The 19830-nt window shown below is 60.6% G+C and overlaps 1 protein-coding gene across 6 annotated transcripts in view; it reads right to left on the bottom strand.

Annotated features, from left to right (window-relative positions):
* SHANK2 (SH3 and multiple ankyrin repeat domains 2) overlaps positions 1–19830 on the bottom strand; it is a 471724-nt gene that overhangs the window by 5831 nt on the left and 446063 nt on the right. For 4 of the 6 annotated variants that reach the window (XM_057506712.1, XM_057506710.1, XM_057506711.1 and 1 more), the window contains 7 exons: positions 19590–19725; positions 19155–19235; positions 17625–17645; positions 12250–12380; positions 10618–10729; positions 9832–9852; positions 6128–8528 (listed from right to left, as the gene is read on the bottom strand). In XM_057506712.1, coding sequence (XP_057362695.1) covers positions 6128–8528; positions 9832–9852; positions 10618–10729; positions 12250–12380; positions 17625–17645; positions 19155–19235; positions 19590–19725 — 2903 coding nt within the window. The remainder of the gene's footprint in view (positions 1–6127; positions 8529–9831; positions 9853–10617; positions 10730–12249; positions 12381–17624; positions 17646–19154; positions 19236–19589; positions 19726–19830) is intronic. The other 2 variants (XM_057506713.1, XM_036875766.2) reach the window with 2 other exon arrangements.

Genomic DNA, 19830 nt, shown 5'->3' on the forward strand with positions numbered 1-19830 from the left:
ACATCCCACAGGAGTACCTCTGGCCCCGGTGAGTGAGGCCTTGAGTGACTGCATGTGCCCTCTGTAAAGGTGGCTTGCTTGGTGGCTGTGCCCACGACCCTGCCTCTGAGCGGATGCTCTGGGCAGTGCAGCCGGGAGCACCCTGGCTGTTCCCAGGGCTTCGTGAGGCTCGGGCGGGTCAGTCCCCCAAGTGACAGCAGCTGCCTTGCACCTGGGCCACTGGAACGAGGCGGGAGTCAGGGCCACCCTCTCTTTGGAAATACCCCAACTGCTCACAGGTGGGTAGGATTTTTTTCTAAAGGGATGCTCTGCAGGCAGCTGTGGTTGCTGTCAGAAGGCAAGAGAAGGCTCTCCAAACACATCAGTGGGCAAGAGGGAGAGACGGCAGCACACACCACAGACGACAGCGTTCCTGCAGGCAGCACTTACTTCTCTTCAGCACGACTCTCTTCTGTTAACACACATCGTGGGAGCAAATGAAAATGACAAGATGGGAGGGCTTGAGACAACACTGCAAAACCAATTAAAATGAAAAAAAGCAGCTGCCTTTGACAGGTGAACTGAAAGCGGTACAGACATTGGCCGAGGACCTATCCCTGCCGGCCCCTTCCATGCAGCCCCCATAACCACCCAGAACAGGGACTCAGCACAGCATCACTTCATGTTCAGGACGGGCAGTTTGCAACCCTGCCACCTTCAGTTTGGATAATGTGACTATAAAGAAGAAATACACCTGGGGAAAAGGTGTCAGAAAACAGGACATTCTCTCAAAGGCTTCTGAGCAGCAGCTCATTGCTAATCCCCTGACATGGCTTCCTTGAGCCCCTCATCTTCTGCAGCTTAGGAAGAATGGACCAGCATCCCTGGGGGGGGAAGCCTCACCACCAGAATGTGTGCTCTGCTTGAGTTTGCACTGTGAGACGGGAGCCTGGCAGCTAGTAACAGGCACTGGGTCTGGCCGCATGCTCGAGGCCTGCCCATGCCCTTGCCTCAGGTCAACGGGAAAACAGCAGCCAGGGGGTGGGTAGCAGGGTGAAGGTCTGTGCTGGCCTGCCCTCCTGCTCGGCTTGGTTTACTCTCGGCTCATCACACTGACATTATTCACGGGATCCTCCTGGGTGCAAGATCGTCATGTTGCTAAGCAACCACTGGGTCCCCGGGTGGAACACATGGGAATCTGGTGGCCTGATTTAGAACACAGACACACACACATGCACATACACCTTCTCTTGGATTATCACCCTCTGTCCTGCCTTTTATATCAAATCCATGTGGAAACAGAAAACAAAATTTGGGAGTTAGCTCACACACTCAGAAGTGTGCTGTTATTTCATCAGTCAGCAAACACCTGGGGTGGGAGAGAGAAGTGTTCAAGTGGCTTTCTCATTGTGTTTATAGATTCAGTAACTGGATGTGAGCCAGAGGCTGCTCACTGGTCTTCCGGCACCAGACTGCACATGCCCAGCAGACTCTGCACTTCTGTCCCCGCAGGCTTTGTGTGACAAGCCATCCCCTGCATGTCAAAGGGCCCTTCTGTGCAACTGCTCTCCTAGTTGCTCTGTCTGCATCACATCGCATAGGTGGGGCACCAAGCAGTCACCACATCTGCCAAGGCCGACCACTGGCAGACAGTCCGCGCCTCTGGCCTGCTCTGCACCCAGGCATCACCACAATTGAGAGCTTGTCCCCGATCAGGAAGCAAGTGCCTGGAATTGGGGGCACAGGTGGGTGCCAGTCCACCAGGAACCCAGGTCCTCCTGCTGCAATGGTCACACCAAGTGTGGAGGAAGGTGTCCAGTTTCCTGGGAGAAGTATTCACCCCCATATTGGCCGAGTGCTCCAAATGCCCCATCTGGGAGGCGAGGGTCTAGGCACGGGATTTGCAGCCAGGCAGCCAGCTTGACTGGCCCCTCCAGCCCCGTCCACGGGAGGACGCTCCGAGAGCGAGGGGCACACTCCCCTCTGCTTGGCATCCACATGGCACCCCACCTTTCCATGCACATCAGTCAGCATTTCAGTTGGTGCGTGGAATGACATGCCACCCCGACAGCACCGAGCTTGGGAACACCAGGACGTGGCTTCTGCTATGGAGGCACTTCAGAAGTCTGTGCCCCAGGACCAGCCGGGCAGAGATGATTTCTTACCAACCCAAACTGATTTACTGAAAACCAAAAGGCCCTCAGGACAACGTGCAGAGAGCCGGTGAAGGGCAGGAGGCGACGGTGGGCGAAGCGAGCAGGGCAGGGGCCTTGGGCAGCCCGAGGCCGGAGCCCTCAGGGACCTCCAGCCCCCGGGGTGAACCTCCCACCCCAAGGTGCCACATCTTCCGGACAGAAGCCAAGGACTTACGCTCACTGCTCTGCTCTTCCGACAGAGAGAAAGTGAGCTACTGGGCCTCCCTGAGTCCCCTTGTGGCCCGACTGGCTGACCAGCTGCTGATGATCTTAATGAAATGAGAGTCAGGCTGTACCCGCCTTTGCTTAGGCCTCCTAGGGCTGCTGTCACTCAGGACTCAGGCCTGAGACCCCCCAGCATCCCCTACTGGGCACAGCTTCCCGGAAAGCCCTGCCCAGCCGGCCTTTGCACTCGCCGCCCCTGGTGCCTGGGACGCCCTGGCTCTTGTATTGCACCTTCCCGCAGAGGTCACTCCGACCTGTGAGCACCTTCGCTCCTTGGCAGCCCTCCGCGTTTGTGTCGTGTGCGGCTTACTGTCCATTCCCTGCTCCAGAATGCAGCCCGCAGGGTGGACACCATCAGCGTCTTGCTCAGGGGTGAGCCTGGGGCTCCGTATGGTGCCTGGCACACGAGGTAATGACTGTGCCGAGTGAGCGGTTGACGGCCAAGTCTGTCGCCCAGCGCCCGGGGGCCCGGGCCCCCTTGACTGTGTACCCCTTCTGTAACTCTCTATCCTCAGGTGCAGCATGGGGTTCCCACAGAGCAGCCACCCCAGACTGGGCTATGGCTCCAGGACTATGGGCTGAGGGGCCCATTGGCTCCCCAGCCTGGCACCCAGAGGCCCAGGCAACACCAAGCATTCCAAAGCGGGGGGAGCCCCACTCCCGCAATGCCTCCAGCACTGTGCGGCTTGCATCTGGGGTCACCAAGGGGGTGCGGGTTAGGACACGCCTGCCCCTGCTGCCAGTGCTGCTGTGTACCCAGACGTGACTCTGTCACCTGCTCTGAGCGTCCCGGGGAGGGGCTGGGCCTGTGGTGTGTGCCTACAGGTGGGGAGCCCAGGGGGTTCGCTTCTGCTGAGGGGGAGAACCAGCCAGCTTGCCACGAGATGCCCGGTCCCCTCACACCATGGCCTCTGCTGTGATCTAGTTGACACTTTCTTCAAAGATGGGACTACTTCCTGGAAAACCAGGCCTGGCCACCAAAGGTGCACCTCTCCCAGAGCTCACAATGGACCCCTGCTCGGTGGTCAGAACTTGTCTCTGTGCAAATGAGCTCCATGCACCACGGCTGGCTTTCACTTCTAGAAAAGCTCATTTCTTTACCCTCAGCCAGAACGCCCGGCATCCACCTTGGGCCTCATCTAGCCCAGGGCCATGCACAGCTCCTTGTGTTTAGGTGCAGGCAGCCACCCCGGCAGACGAGTCCAGCGGACAGCTCTGTGGCCTCATCAAACCTCTGAATGTGTACACACCTAGCCTCCTGTGGAGGCAAGACTCAGCAAAGGAGATGCTGGCTGGGGACATGTCTGTGTGAGAGAGGCACCCGGAGTGGAGCGCAGCCGTACAGGAGGCCAAGCTGAGTCACACCTGTCACTGTCACCCTGATTGCTCCTTGCCTGGACACCCCGTGGCTGCAGCTCCAGTCCACTGGGGGCTTTGCCTGGCAAGAGGATGTGAAATCCAAACAGCCATGGGAGCCACAGAGTAACCGAGTCGGGGGCCTTCCTCCTTGCCCTTGGGCCTAGCGTCCTACTCCTGCCCAGCGCAGTGTAGCCCTCGGCTGTGAGCACAGAACAGCGGGTACAGCCTCAGGGCGGCAGTGCCAGTGCCTGCCTGGTGACTAACCTTACAATTACCAGCCACTGGGCACTGGGCGGGGCTCTGAGGATATCCCTGCTCTCAGTGGGCTTGGCCTATTGCTGCTAAATTAGGCATCTGCCCTTCCCTCCACGCTAAGCCTTGGTTCTGGCCAGAGGTCAGGAGCTGAACACAGGCAGCTCCCTGGGCTGAGGTCTGGGTCCGGGCCTCCCAGCCGAGGGCCCCACCTCTCTGCTCTCAGTTCACTCACTGGCATTTGGTGTTTAGCGGATGTCGGCTAATGTTCTTATTGTGAGTCGAGTTATAAATAATAGAACAGACTGGAGGTGGCTGTTCTAGGCAACTGAGCATCAGTTGGAGGTGGTCCTGTAGCTGCTCCCAGGAAATCCAGCAGGATTCTATCAGGTGCGTCTGCTCTGAGGCCCTTCCCACCAAGAGAAACGGGCCAGGGAAACCCTGGCGACACTGTTAAGTCAGAGACCCACTCTCGGACGAGCCCTTGGGAGCTCACCCAGTTGGGAAAGGGCCCTGGATGAGGCCCCCGGGCCTGCTGCTGGCACAGGCTCGCTCCAGCCGCTGCGCTGGCCTGCGCAGCCCCAGGGTCACTCCCACAGCATCTCCTGTGCTCAGATGGTGCAAACGGGGGTAGAGGGACTGCTAGTCTGGGCACCTTAGCCTGAGTCCTGGTGCTGCCTTCTGGCTGCACGTGCGGATGAGCCCCCGTTTCTCCTGAAAATGGGTATAATTAATACCTGCTCCCCTGCTGTCATAAAGGTTACTCACCCCTGTGAAAGCACGTGCAAAATGTGAAACACTAAGGTAAAGCATCTTAATTGTACTTTGGCATAATGTAGAAATGAAAAAATGCATTATTATGTAAAGGGAATAGGGCCAAACTGGCTACTTTCTATGATTTCTTGAGACTCTCAAATACATGCTATTTGTAGGCATGTGCGTACATACATCCACCAGAAACTGGAATCTGTAAAGACTCTTCAGCTGCAGGTGCAGCTGGACTGTCACCGTTACAGAGGGCTCCCTACTCAAAGACAGTGGTGTCGGCATGTCTCTCTGCCAGAGCCGGCCAACCCGCACTTCTCGGGGGAGTAGGAGCCATGCAAGTAATTGATCTCCATCAACAGTGAAAGATCACTAGGGAAACTGTGGCTCTCAGCCCGCACCTCAAGATCCAACCGTAGTGTGATGTCGCTGATTAATGTGCTTAGAGGTCTGAACCAGACGCCAGCCCAGCCGGAGAATGGAGAAAGACTTAGTGAAAATGATGAAGCCTGAGAGTAGACATCACAGGGGACACAGAACAACACTGCGGGGCCACAGGGGAATGGCAGACCACGCGCGTCACAGGAAGAAGACTGAGGAGCCGATGGGCTCCCGTGAGAATTCTCCAGAAGCTACAGACAGCCCGCTGGGGCTGCTCTGGGCATGGTGTGCCTGGGCACAGCCTTCCAGCTTGGTCTAAAAATGACCCCTCATGTTCTATCCCCAGTTCCTTGGGCAATAGCTTAAACTCAGTGTGATACGGTGAATGGCCAGCCTGGGGAAATCAGACACTGTCTTCCATGCTGCCTGCCTCTGGGATAGGAGGGCCTGCAGGGGGAGCGCATTTCATACCGAACTCGCTTGTGAGGCAACCAGACTGACGGGAGGAAGGGAGAGAGCCCCACGCACACGTACACCCGTGCACGCTGCCCGCCACTCACACCCCTCAGCCGGCATGGCTACCACCTTGGCGGAGCTTGGCTTTGGCCTCTGTGTGGCTATAGAAGGGATTTTTAGGTGGTTCCAGCAAAGATTTGGAGGACATGGAATGAGAGGACAGAGCCCCTCTTTGGAGGCCAGGTGGGGATGGCTTTGTGCAGCTGCATTTTGTGACAAGTCCACGTGGGGGTGCCACGTCCTGCTGGGATGGATGTGATCTTTGCTGTACCGGAGTCCAGGAGATTGAGAAAAACAAGTGCTACGAGCATGTAACAGACGTGGCCAACACAGGCCCCCTCTTCATGTCCACTCGGGTTGCTTCCCAAGGGCATTTCCTGGTCAGCACAGACTGGACGACCCAGAGGAAAGCCCGGCATGGAGCAGTCTGTGTCTAAGCCAACCTCAGGACTTACCTTGGGGTGAGGCTGGCAGGCTTGGTTCCCGTGGGCGCATCCAATCCTTCCCCTGGCTTTGCCGATTTCTCTCGGTTCATTTGCTGCAGGATTGAGTTTAATTCGCTAATCACGTTTGCCTTTGGGCCTGAGAGAATCGGGCTTTTGACCTCTGGGATGTCACCCCACAGCTTGGAGGTCCTTGGCTGAGTGACCTTTGTCCCTTGCTGGGCACTGCCCGGCGGCGGCGGGGGTGCTGGCGGGGGGATGACAAAGCCCTGCACGCCCTCCTCCACTAGCGTGTCTTGATAAAGTGCATTGCTTTTATGAATGATGGGCTTCACTTTTGGCTTGGGAGGTACTGGGGGCTTGTCCGCCGTGAATGCTTGCCCGTCTGCATAGACTGTGCAGGTGTCCACGCCCTCTCCGCCCTCTGAGGACAGGGTGGAGATGCTGGACACGGTGGAGACGGTGCTGGTCGTCTCGAGATGGTGGTCACTGCTGCTCCGGCTGTCCACCTCCTCGATCCCAGAGTCCGTGACAGTGTCAAAGCTTTCAGGGGGTGGCAGGAAGGAGGCAGGCAGACAGTTAGAAAGACCAGCTGGCTTCTTACTGTCCACAGAGTCGGCAGGTTGGCTGGGGTTCAGTGTGGGGGACTGGGGGGCATCGTTTTTTTTCTGCTTGACCAATTCTGAGAGAGCGGGGACAGAAGCCACACGGTCGTCGGGGATATCAAAACTGTTTGCAAATTCCAAGGGAGGAGGCAATGGCTCTGTGAAAATAAAATCCTCGTCCAGATCCACGGATGCCAGAGGGGGAGGAGGGATGCGGAATGGCAGAATCAGCGCCTCTTCCACGGAGCCCGCTGCCGCGATGGTCCTGCTGGGCGCGGGGGCAGCGGGCTCGAGGCCGGCGGAGATCGGAAAAGCACCTTCGGTTTCAGGAACACCTCCTGGCACCTCAGACAGTGCGTCGTCTGGCTTTGTTTCCTCCTCCTCTTGCTCGTCCTCTTCCTCCAGGAAGTCGTCCGGCTTGGCAGCGCCTGCAGTGTGAACCATGAGCAGACCGGCCGACTTCTGCTGGGACGTGTCCATGATGTGGACCAGCATGTTCTTCTTGTCGTCACCCTTCCGGTCCCTGCCCAGGGCCGCCTCGTACTTGTTCTCGGTTTCCTGCCGCCGCAGGGGACCCCGCGTGTTCTGCCTGGTGACCAGAGGGAAGCCTGCGTCCACGCTAGGCCGCATTTTGGTATCAATGTAGAGGGGTTTGTTGAGGTCGGCCTTCGGGGCTTCCCCCTTGGGCCCCTGCTGGGACTCCGTCATGGCTCGGTCCCTCGCGGAGAGCGCCAGGGCCAGTGGGGAGCTGGGGTCCAGCAGCCGCCCTGTGAGCGGGTGGACGTAGTTCTCAGGGCTGGCCGCGTTGCTGCTCTTGGGGGGCCCCATCATGCTCCCCTCAGGCCCCTTGGCTTTGGGTGTGGAATTCAGTGGCCTGCCGGCCTCACCCTGAGCTATCGCCTCCCCAACACCCACAAAATGGTTCTCGGGCTCCACGGGCGCTACCCCCAACGTGGGTGACAGTGGCTCTGCGCCATTCTCCTCGCCGAACCCGTCATCCTCGGGGAACGTGGAGGGCTGCATCCGGGAGGCGGGCGGCCCCAGGCCCACGTCCTCGTCCCCCAGGTCCGTGGAGAGGAAGGCCGGGGAGTTCCTCCTGGCTTCCAGCCGCTTCTCCCGGTCACGGACTGCCCCGGCAATGGCCGCAGCGAAGGGGCTGCTGGCGGTCCGGCTGTCGTCGGGCCTCAGCTGGCCAGGCTGCTCCGAGGCCTGGGGGTCGATCTCCACGCTGCTGCCCTGGCTGCTCTTCCCGCTGCTGCTGGTGGACGGCTCCTTGACGATGATGGTGGGGATGGGGATGGAGCACGTCTTCTCAGGGCTGTCCTCCACGTTGGACTGCTTCACCAGCATGCCCTTCCGCCTAGCCGGCTTGGCAGGCACGTACACGGCCTTGCTCGCGATCTTCCCCACCTCCGAGTATGGGTTCTCGGGCATCTGGCCCCTCTTGCTGCGGAAGTTAGCCTGGGCAGCGGCACTGCGGCTGTAGAGGTCCTCGGAGTCCAGGGAGTAGCGGTCCAGCTCTCTCCTGTAGTACATCCCCTTCTCCCTCAGCACGGTGGCAACCGTGTCCGAACGGGCTGCCGGGGACACCTTGGCAGAGTTCTGACTGAATGCGGGCTTGATCGTCCCATAGACCCTTGGGGTTGGGGACTTGGGGCAGTTGTAGGCAGTGGGGGAAGGCGGGGGTGGAGACGGGGGCACCGACTGTGGTGGTGGGGGGATGTCCTCAGAGGTGTCCGGCATGGACAGGCTCCTGGTGAACTTCAGCATCGGGGGGGCCAGAAACTGCCGCTCTTCCTCCGTTATTCCTGCGAGGAGGAGACACGCTTAGTTTCACGTCGCAGGGACAAACACCCCACTAAGTGCCTAGGACTGTCATATGCTATGCATGCAAACTCAGAGAATCATGACACACACTTGCTCACAGAACACAGTGCGAGCTGCAATGCCAAGAGGCTATGTGGCCTGCTCTGAGCCAAAAAAAATAGGAAAAAAGGGAAAGAAAAGGGATGAGAAAGGCATGGGATGCAGAGTGCGTGCTGTTGAGATGCCCTGCTCACGGCCTCAGGGCGCCGGGTGCGAGGGCCCTGTGCTGGGCGCCCGACCTCAGGGCTGTGTGTGCATGTATGTGAATGCGTGTTGGGGGCTGCGGCTGTGTGCGTCAGGGGGCATCCATCCTTTTAGGCTTGGCCAGGGCCCCTGGGGTAACATGCAGTGCCAGTGTCGGGCGGGTGTGCCCTGCCGGAGGTGCAGGGAGGCCTGCCGCTCGTTTGTGGCTGTGTGTGCCGACCCTGGTGCGGGAACCTGTTTCCCTGCTTGACTTCTCCGGGCCGCCCGAGGGCCTGGAGATAGTGCAGCTCCCTGGGCCTCTGGCCAGCTGTGAGGCGGCCGATTTGACTCTGCTGCACGCTCGGGAGGGGCGGAAGCCCAAAGCCCTCTTTAACCCAACCCCCAGCCCAAGCCAGGGGCAGGTCCTGAGCAAACTCCGGGTCCTCCCAGAAGCTCTAGAACTGGTGGTCCCACTAAGACTGGCCAGGCTGATTGAAGGGTTCCACGGCGCATTGCACTCATGGCGAGCCAGGTCCGGGGTGGGCGGACTTGGCACGTGGCTGGTGGATGTGAGGCTGTGCTGCGTGGGGGGCCCTTAGAGGGGGTTGGCAGCTGCCTGTCAGCCCTGGCAGCCCGTGCGTGTCTGCACACTCTTGCTGGTAATCCAAGATATAAAATGTCAACAGAATGCACTCTAGGTGAGAAGCAGGACAGAGAGACACCGACTGACATGGAGTGGTAACTCATATGGGAGCATGCAGGTTTTTCAGAGGTAACAAAATGAGTTACTTCACAAACCAAAAAACCCCTAGGACAAACTACAATAACATATTCCAGTGAATGTTTCCATTCGATAAGGGTATTCCAAATTTAACATACTCCTTCTGGGAGGGGGGTTTTGTTATCCAAAGGATGGGTTGCTAGATGGCCTTCTTGATTGGCCATTTGCTATGCATTGGCACCTGGCAAATGCATCCCAAGGAGTAATAATTTAAGAATACACCTTATAGAGTAAACGGGGTCACATTCAGTCACAGAGTCCAAGCCGTAAGGTCCACTAACCTGATAGAAAGATTCTGCTGTCTGACAGGAGGGAATCAACTGTTATTATGCAGAGCCAGTGACAGAACGCGGCGCATGCGCTGCTCTGCAGGCCGAGCCCCCAGGGAGGCCGGTCAGGGACGGTGGATGCACCCTCCCCCATCACTCAGGGTCCAGTCGCTGCCTATCGTGACCCGCCCGGAGCCCCTGACAGTGGGCTGCTGCATGCTCATCCCTTTGCAGGCACGGGCCCGCTGGTGTCCGGCAGCGGCCTGGCCTCTTGGGGACTCCATACGGTAAAGGCAGTGTGGGGTTACCCCAGGGGGACTGACTGACTGGCAGGGCCATGTGCACCTGGCCTGGAACAGAGACCAAGGGAGCCACTGTGACATTAAAGAAAGGCAGGCAGCTTTGCGCAGCACGCTGGAGAACCTGACGCTGACCCAGCCAGCCGAGCGGCATGCCCACTGAGTTTGCCCTGCACAGCATGGCAATGGCCGGTCCAGCAGGGAATGTGGGGACACAGTGAACTCGGGACCTGCTCCTTCTGCCCACCCTGACCCTCATAGGGCAGGGAGAGGGGTTTCCTGGAGCCCCCATGCACCCACCACCTCCCCCTGCTGGTGCAATCACAGATAACTTGGCTGGCATGGTTGGGGGGCCACCTGGATTTGTCTCCAGAGGGCAGAGAAGTTTCAGATGGCTCAGATGTTCAAAGGGCTCCCTGGTGGGTGAGGCCAGGTGCCAACCCTCCAGTGGGTGGGCCCCAGGGGCAGAACCTCTGCTGGTGCAGGCCATGCTTCTTACCTATTGATTTCTGCCTTCGCATCGTACCTCGAGGGAGGCCCAGGAACGGGCCTTTCGGGCTCCCGGGAACAGTGGGCGTCATCACGGCAATCCCCTGGCGCTCGTACATGGACTGCAAACGAGAGAGCCCGGGGTAAGCTGTGCCCTGGCCAGCCTCACCCTCAGTGACCAGGACTGGGGTGGGGAGGGGGGCACGGAAGCCCTGGGCAGTCGGTGCCTCTCACACGGCCTCTGGGAGCTTCCTAAGTGTGCTGCTGTGGCTGGCGGGACACACCCAGTGTGGAGGACCCAGAAGAGGGCCTCTCTGCACCTCCCATTAGCTCCCGCCCTCTGAGTGCCAGCGGTTCAGGAGAGCGTGGATTGCCTGACATCATTCACTGACAGGGCACACGGTGGTGGCTGTGGGGTCTGCCCATGGCTACGACCTCCAGCAGGAGCCTCCATTTTCCTCCTCCACCAGATAGGGCCAACAGCCCCTGCCCACACCCGGGCACAGAGCAGGCCTGGGGTCTGCAGCAGGCAGGTGTCCCAGGACCCCTCTCCTGGCCTGGTCCAGGACAAGCCTGGGGCTTCCCTCTTTCGCTTTGGGAATGAATTCCCTGTGTAGCCTCTACCCATCCTGCTACTTCCTTGACTGCAGATCTGAGAGTGCTGCTGTCCCCACCCTGTGGCATCGGAGGGCCACTCTGGAAAATATTGGATGCAGAGCCCAGTGGTAACACGTGTGCAAGCTCTCAGGTCGGGCCTGGGCCCCCAGACCGCCTTCCTAGGAGACACGGTCCCCCTGCTGCCCTGGGGCCTCTGCCCAGCTCTGTCCTCTGGCTGGGCTTGGGGAGTGTCTGGGCAAGGCGGGGTGGGAACCAGGGGGTGCAGGGGGAACCTGGGGGAGCAGGCTCGCAGGGAAGGGCTGACCTGGCCCGGTGCGGCCAAGCACCTGTGGAAGTGCCCTCAGTTAGGGATGGGGTCGGGGGCGAACGCTAATTGCAGTCGGCGGGGTTGTGTTACTGTGTACCACACAGAGCTGTCACAGCAGACAGATGACATTTATGGGTGGTATTGTTTAAAACAAGGCTAGATTAAACAAAGTGAGTCCATTTCAAGTGGATTCAGATAAAGTACCAAGTGTAATGGAGTCCTTAGATCTGGCAGGCCTGAAAGGGTGTCGCCAGAAAAGGGTCAGGGGAGCAGCCGGAAACAGCCTGCCCAGGATTTGTGTGGCCCAATGCAGCGGCTGTGCCTGGCCCTCCAGCTGGGTCTCTGCTCGCCACCTAGGGAGGTGGGCACAGCAAGTGCAGCTGGCTCTTGGCTGGGTGCCTGGCCCATCCATCAAACTCCGGAAGCCTGAGCCCCCCACTGTGCCCCCAGCCCCAGCACTGTGGGCAAGACCTGGGGGAGGCGCGCCTTCCTTGTGTGGGGCCCTGGGGCGTGGCCAGGCCCCTGCTCAGGAGGCTGCTGCATGTTGGGGTGGAAGTCTGGCCTCTCCTACCCCACAGGGGTCCGCTGCTCTGTAGATGGCAGCCAAGATGTTCCCACCTGAGAAGCATGCCTCGCTGGGCTCGCCCCTGCCCCACACCGGGGTGCCCACCCGCGGCCACTGGGACTCGGCTCTGTGCGGGCAGCGTGGCCACTCACGTTTATGTCCGACACAGATGGGAAGCACCGGCTGGTGGGCCGCTGCTTGATGGTGGCCACCCTGGACTCTACAGCCATGTTCTCTGCTGCTCGGGATGGCTTGGAGGCCGGGACAATCTCCTCGGGTTTGTCTGTGGCGTGAAAACGACGATTGAATGGATGTCAGTGACAGAAGCCCCCGAAACACAGTGAGGGCTGGAGTTTAACAAGGCTCCATCCTCCCAGCTCGGGCAGCACGGCTGTCACTGCGGTGCGGACACGAATGCTTCTCTGCCACATGCACCACCCCGTGCCCCCACCCCCACCCAGCCGCCAAGATCCCATTCCCCGAGCCCTCAGCCCAGGAGGGGTGCACGCGGACAAGACGGGAGACGGAGACCCTCCCCAGAGAGGCCCGGACCCCCCGAGAGGCCCCTCAGCGGGAGGGCTGTTCGTACTGACGGTGTGACTGAATGTTTGGGTGTTTCCTTTCTAGGAGCTCACAGGTGCGTTTCTTTGTGACCAAATGCAGTTGCCAGGACACAGGGGCCTGGCATGCAAGGCTGAGGCTGCCCAGGCAGCAGGGAACAGCCCCATTTCTGCCCTGAAGGTAGAATATGGCCATTTGTGAAAACGACAGCTTAGAGTTAGTTATTTGTGATTAGAAATTTAAAGTTTTCTCTTATATTTAAATGTTAAGACATTAAATGTTTTTGAAACTTGAAAATGGAAGCACATTCTAGAACCACCCTGACACCCTCACTTTTTGGGTTGTATGAGTTCACACACGTGTTCAGGGCTGTCCACACTGGGCCTGGTTCTGAGACCTACAGAGCAAGGGTCCTGGGTGGGCAGCACTGCCCCCCAGCAGCCCTACCGGAGAGCAGCCGTGGGGTGGGTGAAACCAGCAGGAGGAAGGGCTGGGGGGACGTCCCATTCTGGACCTTGGAGCTCTCCTCGCCCCCGGGGCTATCCAGAATGTTCTGTCCACAAGCCTGAGGCCACCTCCTAGGCAGCCCCAGCCCTCTCTGGGGTCTGCTGAGTCCCTGCGAAGTGCATGCTGCCAACATGACCCAGGCCTCCGGGGCCTTGTGCAGACCCCCAGCTGTGCAGCTGTGCGTGTTGGGGAGCAGATGGCCGCTCTCGCGCCAGACTGTTCCTCGACACTGAGGCGGCCGTGTGCCCTGGCAGCTTCCCAAGAGCTAGAGGCCCCGGAGGAGCCCCCAGAGCCTGGGAGGAAGCACAGGAGGGAGGGGTGTGCGGGGTGGGGGGGGCCCAGATCCCGCCCTCGCCTTGTTGTCTGGCCCGTGACCTAGGAGGGGTTAAGAGGTCAGGAAGGGGAATGCACAGTAGCAGAGGGCCTGTGAGCCCAAGACACCCGCTGCCCACACTTGATGCCGGCCCAGCCGGGCGCACACCGCATGCCGTTCACACCCCCGCAGACGTCGGGCAGAGGCAGCATCAGGCCCGGCTAGGCCTGTCCCTTCTCTGCGGCCCGCCTCCTCAGGGCCTTCCTTCCCCTCCTGGATACTGGGGGACACCGTCAGGCATTGCCCCCTTAGGGAACTAGTCAGAAACACCTGCACCCAGCTAGTTACTGGGTCCCCAGCCTCCGCCTTCCTCCTCGCCGTCCACTGACGCGTTCTGTCCTCGTCAGGGCCTCAGACGGTCTGCCTGCGGCCCCCCACTTCCCTGCTTGCCCTCTTCCTCTCTCTGCTGGCTTCCTCGTGCCCACCGTGCACCCCTCCTACCCCTGCTGGGACCCCTTTCTCTGCAGGACTTTCTCCCAGTGGCGCTCCTTTGACAGCTGCACAGCTAGGGTCCTTCTAGCCAAGCCCCCAGGTGATGCTCGGCTGACCTCTGCAGCGAGCTGACGGGGACCCTGGGGTCTGAGCGGCCCATCCCCAGAAGCCAAGCCTCTCATGGGGCTGTCGGCTTTGCTTCAGCCGAGTGCAGGCGTTCCTTGGGTGAGGGCAGGCGGCTGGGCCTCTCACCGGGACTGGGGCTCCAGCCGCAGGTGCTCCCAGCCCAGCCTTAGCTACAGCGGGCTTCCCCCCGGGGGCATCGAGGAATGTCCCCCAGAGGTGGTACTGCACCCAGGTAGGAGCGCCCGGCACCCAGGACACCCCGTGGGAGGCATAGCGGATGACAATGGGGCTGGCTGCATCTGGGCATCCTATGGAGCGAGGAACCCCAGGGCGGGCCAGCTCTCCCAAGGGGGAGGCAAACCAGTTTATTTTGTTCACCCTGACCCCCAACATCCTGAGCACCCCTGGAGTCTTCACACACCCCAGTGGGCAGGCAGCAGACTGATCTTGGGGCATGGCATGTGGCAGGCACCCCGAAAACAGGCCTAGAATGATGGGTGTGAATAGGTGGGTCCTGGTTGACGACAAGGGCCCACCTGGGTGGAAACTGCCTCCATCCTGCTGCTGGTCCTACAAGCGCTGGCCACGGCTGGGGGCGGGGGGCTGCTCCCATTTTGCAGAGAGAACTGGGGACTGAGGGGCTTAAGGTCACGCAGTGGGGAGTGTGAAGCCAGGCAGGAGCACGGGCCCCCAGCCTCTGCACTCCAGCTGTGGCTGAAGGATGCCGGGCCCTCGTGGGCAGCAGAGTCTAAGGCTCCTACTGGGATGGTCTGCCCAGTCCAGGTGAGTGAGAGCAGGGGGTGCATAAGCTCAGGGCACTGGCCACACCACAGTCACAAGGTGTCAAGGGGGCGGGCTTGGGAAGTTGAAGGTGTGTCCCCTGGAGCCATGGCTACCTTGAACGTGGGCAACCTTATCTTTGTTTTAAACCTCTGCCCTTCATCCCCCACAATGTCCTTTTGCACCAGAACACAGGAGAGCATCCTGGTCCGGGGGTAAGGCTGCGGCTGCCGCTCCCTTCCCAGTGAGGGCTGCACTGTGGTTGTGAGAAGCAGATGAAAGAAGGGACTCTGTGTGGCTCCCCATGGGGGCCAGGGGCCTCCTGGCTTCTTGTCTAAAGGGACTCGGGACTCTGCCCAGCCCTCTTCTTAGAGGGTTTGTTTACCAGAACATGAAGGCTTTTAGGAAAAGCTGCGAGCCTGTGGGTTCCTGCTTCTCATTCCAGGCTCGTGAGGGTTCTTGTGCCTAATTCATAAAAGCCTGGACTTGGGTCTCTGCTCGTGGACTCCACATGAGGAGCACCAGCAAGTCCAGCCCCCTGCGGTCTTGAACGAAGGACTCTGTGAATGGAAGTAACCCTGCACACAGACCTGAACACCGCTCAAGCTTAAGAAACGATCAGGGCTTGATGAGCCCACTCCAGAAATAACCCCGTATTTAAATTTTCTAGGTGTGCTTATAGTCTGTTGGAAGACAGATATGGTGCTCACTGTCCCTAAATTGCAAACTCTCTGGTGTGGGAAGCAGGTGCCCTGGGAGAGGAGGCGGGGGATCTGCCAGGTCACACGCGGCCATGATGGGGGCAGGGGGGCATGGCCCCTCCCCCAGAGATCCCCTCCAGCAGCAGCAGAGGGGAGAGACAAGCACCTGTGGGGAGCAGCAGCCCGACCGGCCCGCCTCTGGTTTGTCCCTGGCAGGTGGCACAGTAAGGCCGACTGTGCCTGGCCCAGGTGCTCTGCCGGGCCCCATGCCTTCCAGGAGACAGGCCACGTGTGCCCCATGTAGCTGGTCCCCCACTGGCCTGGTTCCTGCCCTGGTCACGAGCATGGTCCTCGGGAACACGAGGAGCCTTTAGAGACGAGGGGCCTTAGTCCTCCACTGGTGGTGGTGGGCAGAAGCCGGACCTCGGGAGCTGCGAGCTGGTACCTGAGGTCACGTTACTGGTGTCTGTTTCCTAGAACCACTGGGACAGAGTGTCACAAGTTGGGTGTTTGAGACCACAGAAATGCCTCTCACGCAGTCTGAGGCCAGAGTTTCAGGATCAAGGTGTCAGGAGGCTGGCCCCCTCCGGAAGCTCCAGCGGAGGGCCCTTCCGGCCTCTCCCAGCTTCTGGGGCTCCAGGCATCCCAGGGCTGTGGACACGTCCCTCCAGCCTCTACTTCCGTCCCCGTGTGGCCCCTCCCGAATCTCCTCTCGTATGGATGGCAGCCACTGGCTCAGGGCTCAACCCCTCCGGCGTGGCCTTGCACGAACTGCTGCTGGAGGAGGGGTGCAGCCCCACCCTGCACCCCCAGTCTCCTGCATGCCTCCATGGGAACTGGGTGGGCTGTGGCTGCCCGGCCCGCTGGGGTCTTCTTGCCTACACACCTGTCTTCTGTTCCACCTGGGGTCAGGCAATATGAGGGGGGCATTTGATTCCACATCTGTGTCATTTTCTCTGCTGCTCAAAGGAAGATGGGTCTCCGCCCTCCAGGGCTCTGGCCTTCCTCTGTGGGTCCCACCTGGCCCGTGCTGGCCGGGCTGCTTCCTCCTGTCTTCTGGCACAGGCCAGGGTCTGGCTGCTGCAGGCGCCCCTGGCGAGGAGGGCGGAGTGGGTGGGGCCGGTGCAGGCAGGCCGCAGGCTCTCCTCGACAGCCGGCTTCCTTGGGCAGCTGTTACGGTGTCGGGGTTCCAGGAAGCCCGTGGTGGGGGGCCTTCAGAATGCTGTGGCGGACGGAGGGGCCGTTCCTGCCAGCTAGGGGTCAGCCTTGGATGGAGGGCAGTTTAGAGAGAAACGTAATCCCAGGCAAGTCTGTGTCCTGGGCAGCCATCCCATGACTGGCACTGTGGCTGGTCCCAGAGCCCAGCGGGAGTTTCCCAGGCGGCCCCTGAGGCTGGAGACCCAGAACTGCTCCCAAGAAAGGCAGATGTGGTGGGCAGCGCTGAGGAGCCGGGCAGACAGGCGTCTGTCTTGGGGCTCCAGGACCCATCACCCAGCCCCCAGACGCTGCACGTAGATTCCAAGACCTTCCAGCCCAGATTCCAGGGTTTCAGATACCGCATTGTTTCAGATACTCCCCGCAGAGGTTTTGAACTAATGGTACTTCTTGTAATTGGTGCTCCTGGAAGAACCTGAGCCCCGGGCGGGGAGGGGCACCCCTGCCGCCCCAGCACAGCTCTCCTCGGGGCGGAGCATGCCGCCCCTGCCATGGTGACCGGGTCAGTGGTCAGGGACCCAGCCCTCTCCCCATCTGCAGGGGCTCCCCTCACAACTGGAGGGCTGGATGGAGCTCAGGGGTGCCTGCCTGGCTGTGGTGGCCTGGGGCCCCGGGAGGACACAGCTCAGGGGAAACGAGGAACATCGCGGGGGAGCACAGAGGGGGAGCGAAGCAGACAGAACGGGCCAGACGGACACGCTCTGGAGGGCAGGCACGGGGAGGAGACGGGACGGGTCACGGCACATTGAGACGCCACGCCCACACCAACAGAGGGTTCTTGTCCGCGGGGTGTGCGGGCAAGGGGCTGGAAACACACGGGCTCGCCCCTTACCCTTCTTCTTCCGGATGGAGGCTTGCAAACAGAAAGGGCGGCGTGAGTCCCAGGATGGCAGGGCTTACCAGGGCCTGGGCCGGGCTGCCTCACTCGGGGGCCGGGAAGCAGCAACCAAAGCTCAGGGGGCCAACTCGGGCAGGCGGGGTTCTCAAGAGCAGGTGCATTCCCTGTGGCCTTCCCCGGAAACGCCCCGCTGATAAACCTGCTTCCTGAGGGCTCGGGGATGGCGCAGGGCCCCCTTGTCTGAGCTGCCCCTATGGCAGCCCCACTTGAAAGACGAGCTGCTTGCTGGACCCTTGTTGGGGAGGCCGGCCACGAGGGATAAGCAGTAGTTCACATTGTCACCCACACCAGGTGCCACCACAGGTGTAGGGGGATAGTGGGCTTGTCCTGCTGAGGCTTGTTTGGAGGGACACGATGGGGTCAAAGGAGGGGCCAGAAGAAAAGGGGCTGTGGGGAGCTAGTGCGTCTGGGTGGGGGGTGGGCACGCAAAAGCACGGGTCTTTTCTGGAAGGCCGAGGCTCGGTGTGAGCTGTGATTCTAGCCCCAGAACAGAGACTGGGGAGAGGGCCTCGCCAGGAGGACACCTGCTGCTCGACCCACCCACTGTGGAGGAAGGGCCGCTCTGTCCCTTCTGTGGGGGGGGCAGGCCCAGAGGGCTCCCAGTGAAGGCAGGATGCCAGGGAGGCAACGTCAAATCACACGCCAGTGAGGAGAGCCCAGGCTTCAGCCCACCAGAGCAGGTGGGCCTGGCAGCCGGGCTGTGGGCTCAGGGTCTGCGTCCTCTGCAGCGCCCTGCACAGAGCACATAGATGCCCCCTCTTCCTGCCCCAAAGCCCCTCTCCCTCCTTCCAGTGGAGCAAGCTTGTCAACCTGCCCACCATTTCTGCGTGGGTCAGCGTCACCCTCCCTCCCAGGTGTCCCCGGGTCCGTGGTGATGCCCCCGAACGGCGTTTAGCCAGCTTCTGGGAGGCTCACGTCGCCAGCCCCAGGGTCACCCTCTTGTCAAGCTGCCACGGTGCTGCACCCCGGGCCCATGCTGTGGCACGTGTCCCCACACAGGCTTCACGATGGGCCTGTGGCCAGAGCCCCTTCTGCTCCTTGCAGACCTTTAGAGAGGCGCCAGCCCCCAGCCCTGACGCCGCATGGCACCTACATCAAGCCCAGGAGCGGACCTTTCTGGTCTGAGCCAGATTTTGGGGGGAATCCTAGACCGCAGGGGGAGCTGTTTGGAGGACCCTGTGGGGCCACTTACCTTTATCCACTAGTGAGAGGCCCAAAAATTCAAAACAAAACAATGTTAGATGAGCCAGAAAGAGAAAAGGCAAAGCTAGTAACCACACCCCTGAGCCACGGGGTTCCAACGCAGATGCCAACGGGAGCTGCTGGCAGCCAGGGGGGCTCCTGGTGCTATGCCCAGGCTCGGGTGTGGAGGGGGGCAAGCAGGCAAGCAAAGGGCCATGCAGGGACTGGGCTTCATGGAGGCCACGTGCTGGCGACAGGGCAGGCCGGACGGGCGACTCTTACCGAGCTCCTCCAGCTCTGAGGTCATGGACTTGGAGCGCAGGGTGAGCGCCGTGGTGGGAGCACGCTTGGGGGGCGGGGGAGCTTGAGGGCAGACAGAGAGATGCAGGTGAGAACGCGGCTGCAGAGCCACCCACCCCGCCCCACACTCCCAGGACGACCCAGGACGGGCAGCCCAAGCCTGTGGTTTTGTGCTGGGAAGGCTGACTGGCCGTCCCTGGGTGGTGAGGCCAGCAACAGCCCCCCTGCCAGGCCTCCAGGGTTGGGACAGGGCAGGTGTGGCCAGAGTCATCTCCTGATGTCCCATCTGGCTGCTTTTCCTACTCTTGTGGGGAGCAGACGCCCAGTGGGAGGAGGTGGGGGACAGTGTGGAAGGTGTCCAAGCACAGGAGGCTGGAGGGGAGGCCCCGCATCCCAGGGGCAGCACAGGGCGGGTACCTTTCTTCCTGGCGGTATCATCTGGGTCAAGATTCCTGGTGACCGTGACCACCTTGAGGATGAGGTGATTCCCTCCCTGGCGGATCATGTTCACCACCTGCCGGTGGCCCACTTTCACGACGTTCTCATTGTTTACCTGCAGGAAGACGGGCAGGTCAGTGAGGTGGTGGATGGGATGGGAAGGACCAGGCTGCCTCCTAAAGGGGGGCAGACATCCCAAGACTGCCGAGCTCTCGGGGAA

The sequence above is a fragment of the Manis pentadactyla genome, chromosome 9 (genome assembly GCF_030020395.1).
Source record: "Manis pentadactyla isolate mManPen7 chromosome 9, mManPen7.hap1, whole genome shotgun sequence".
Classification (NCBI taxonomy): Eukaryota; Metazoa; Chordata; class Mammalia; order Pholidota; family Manidae; genus Manis; species Manis pentadactyla.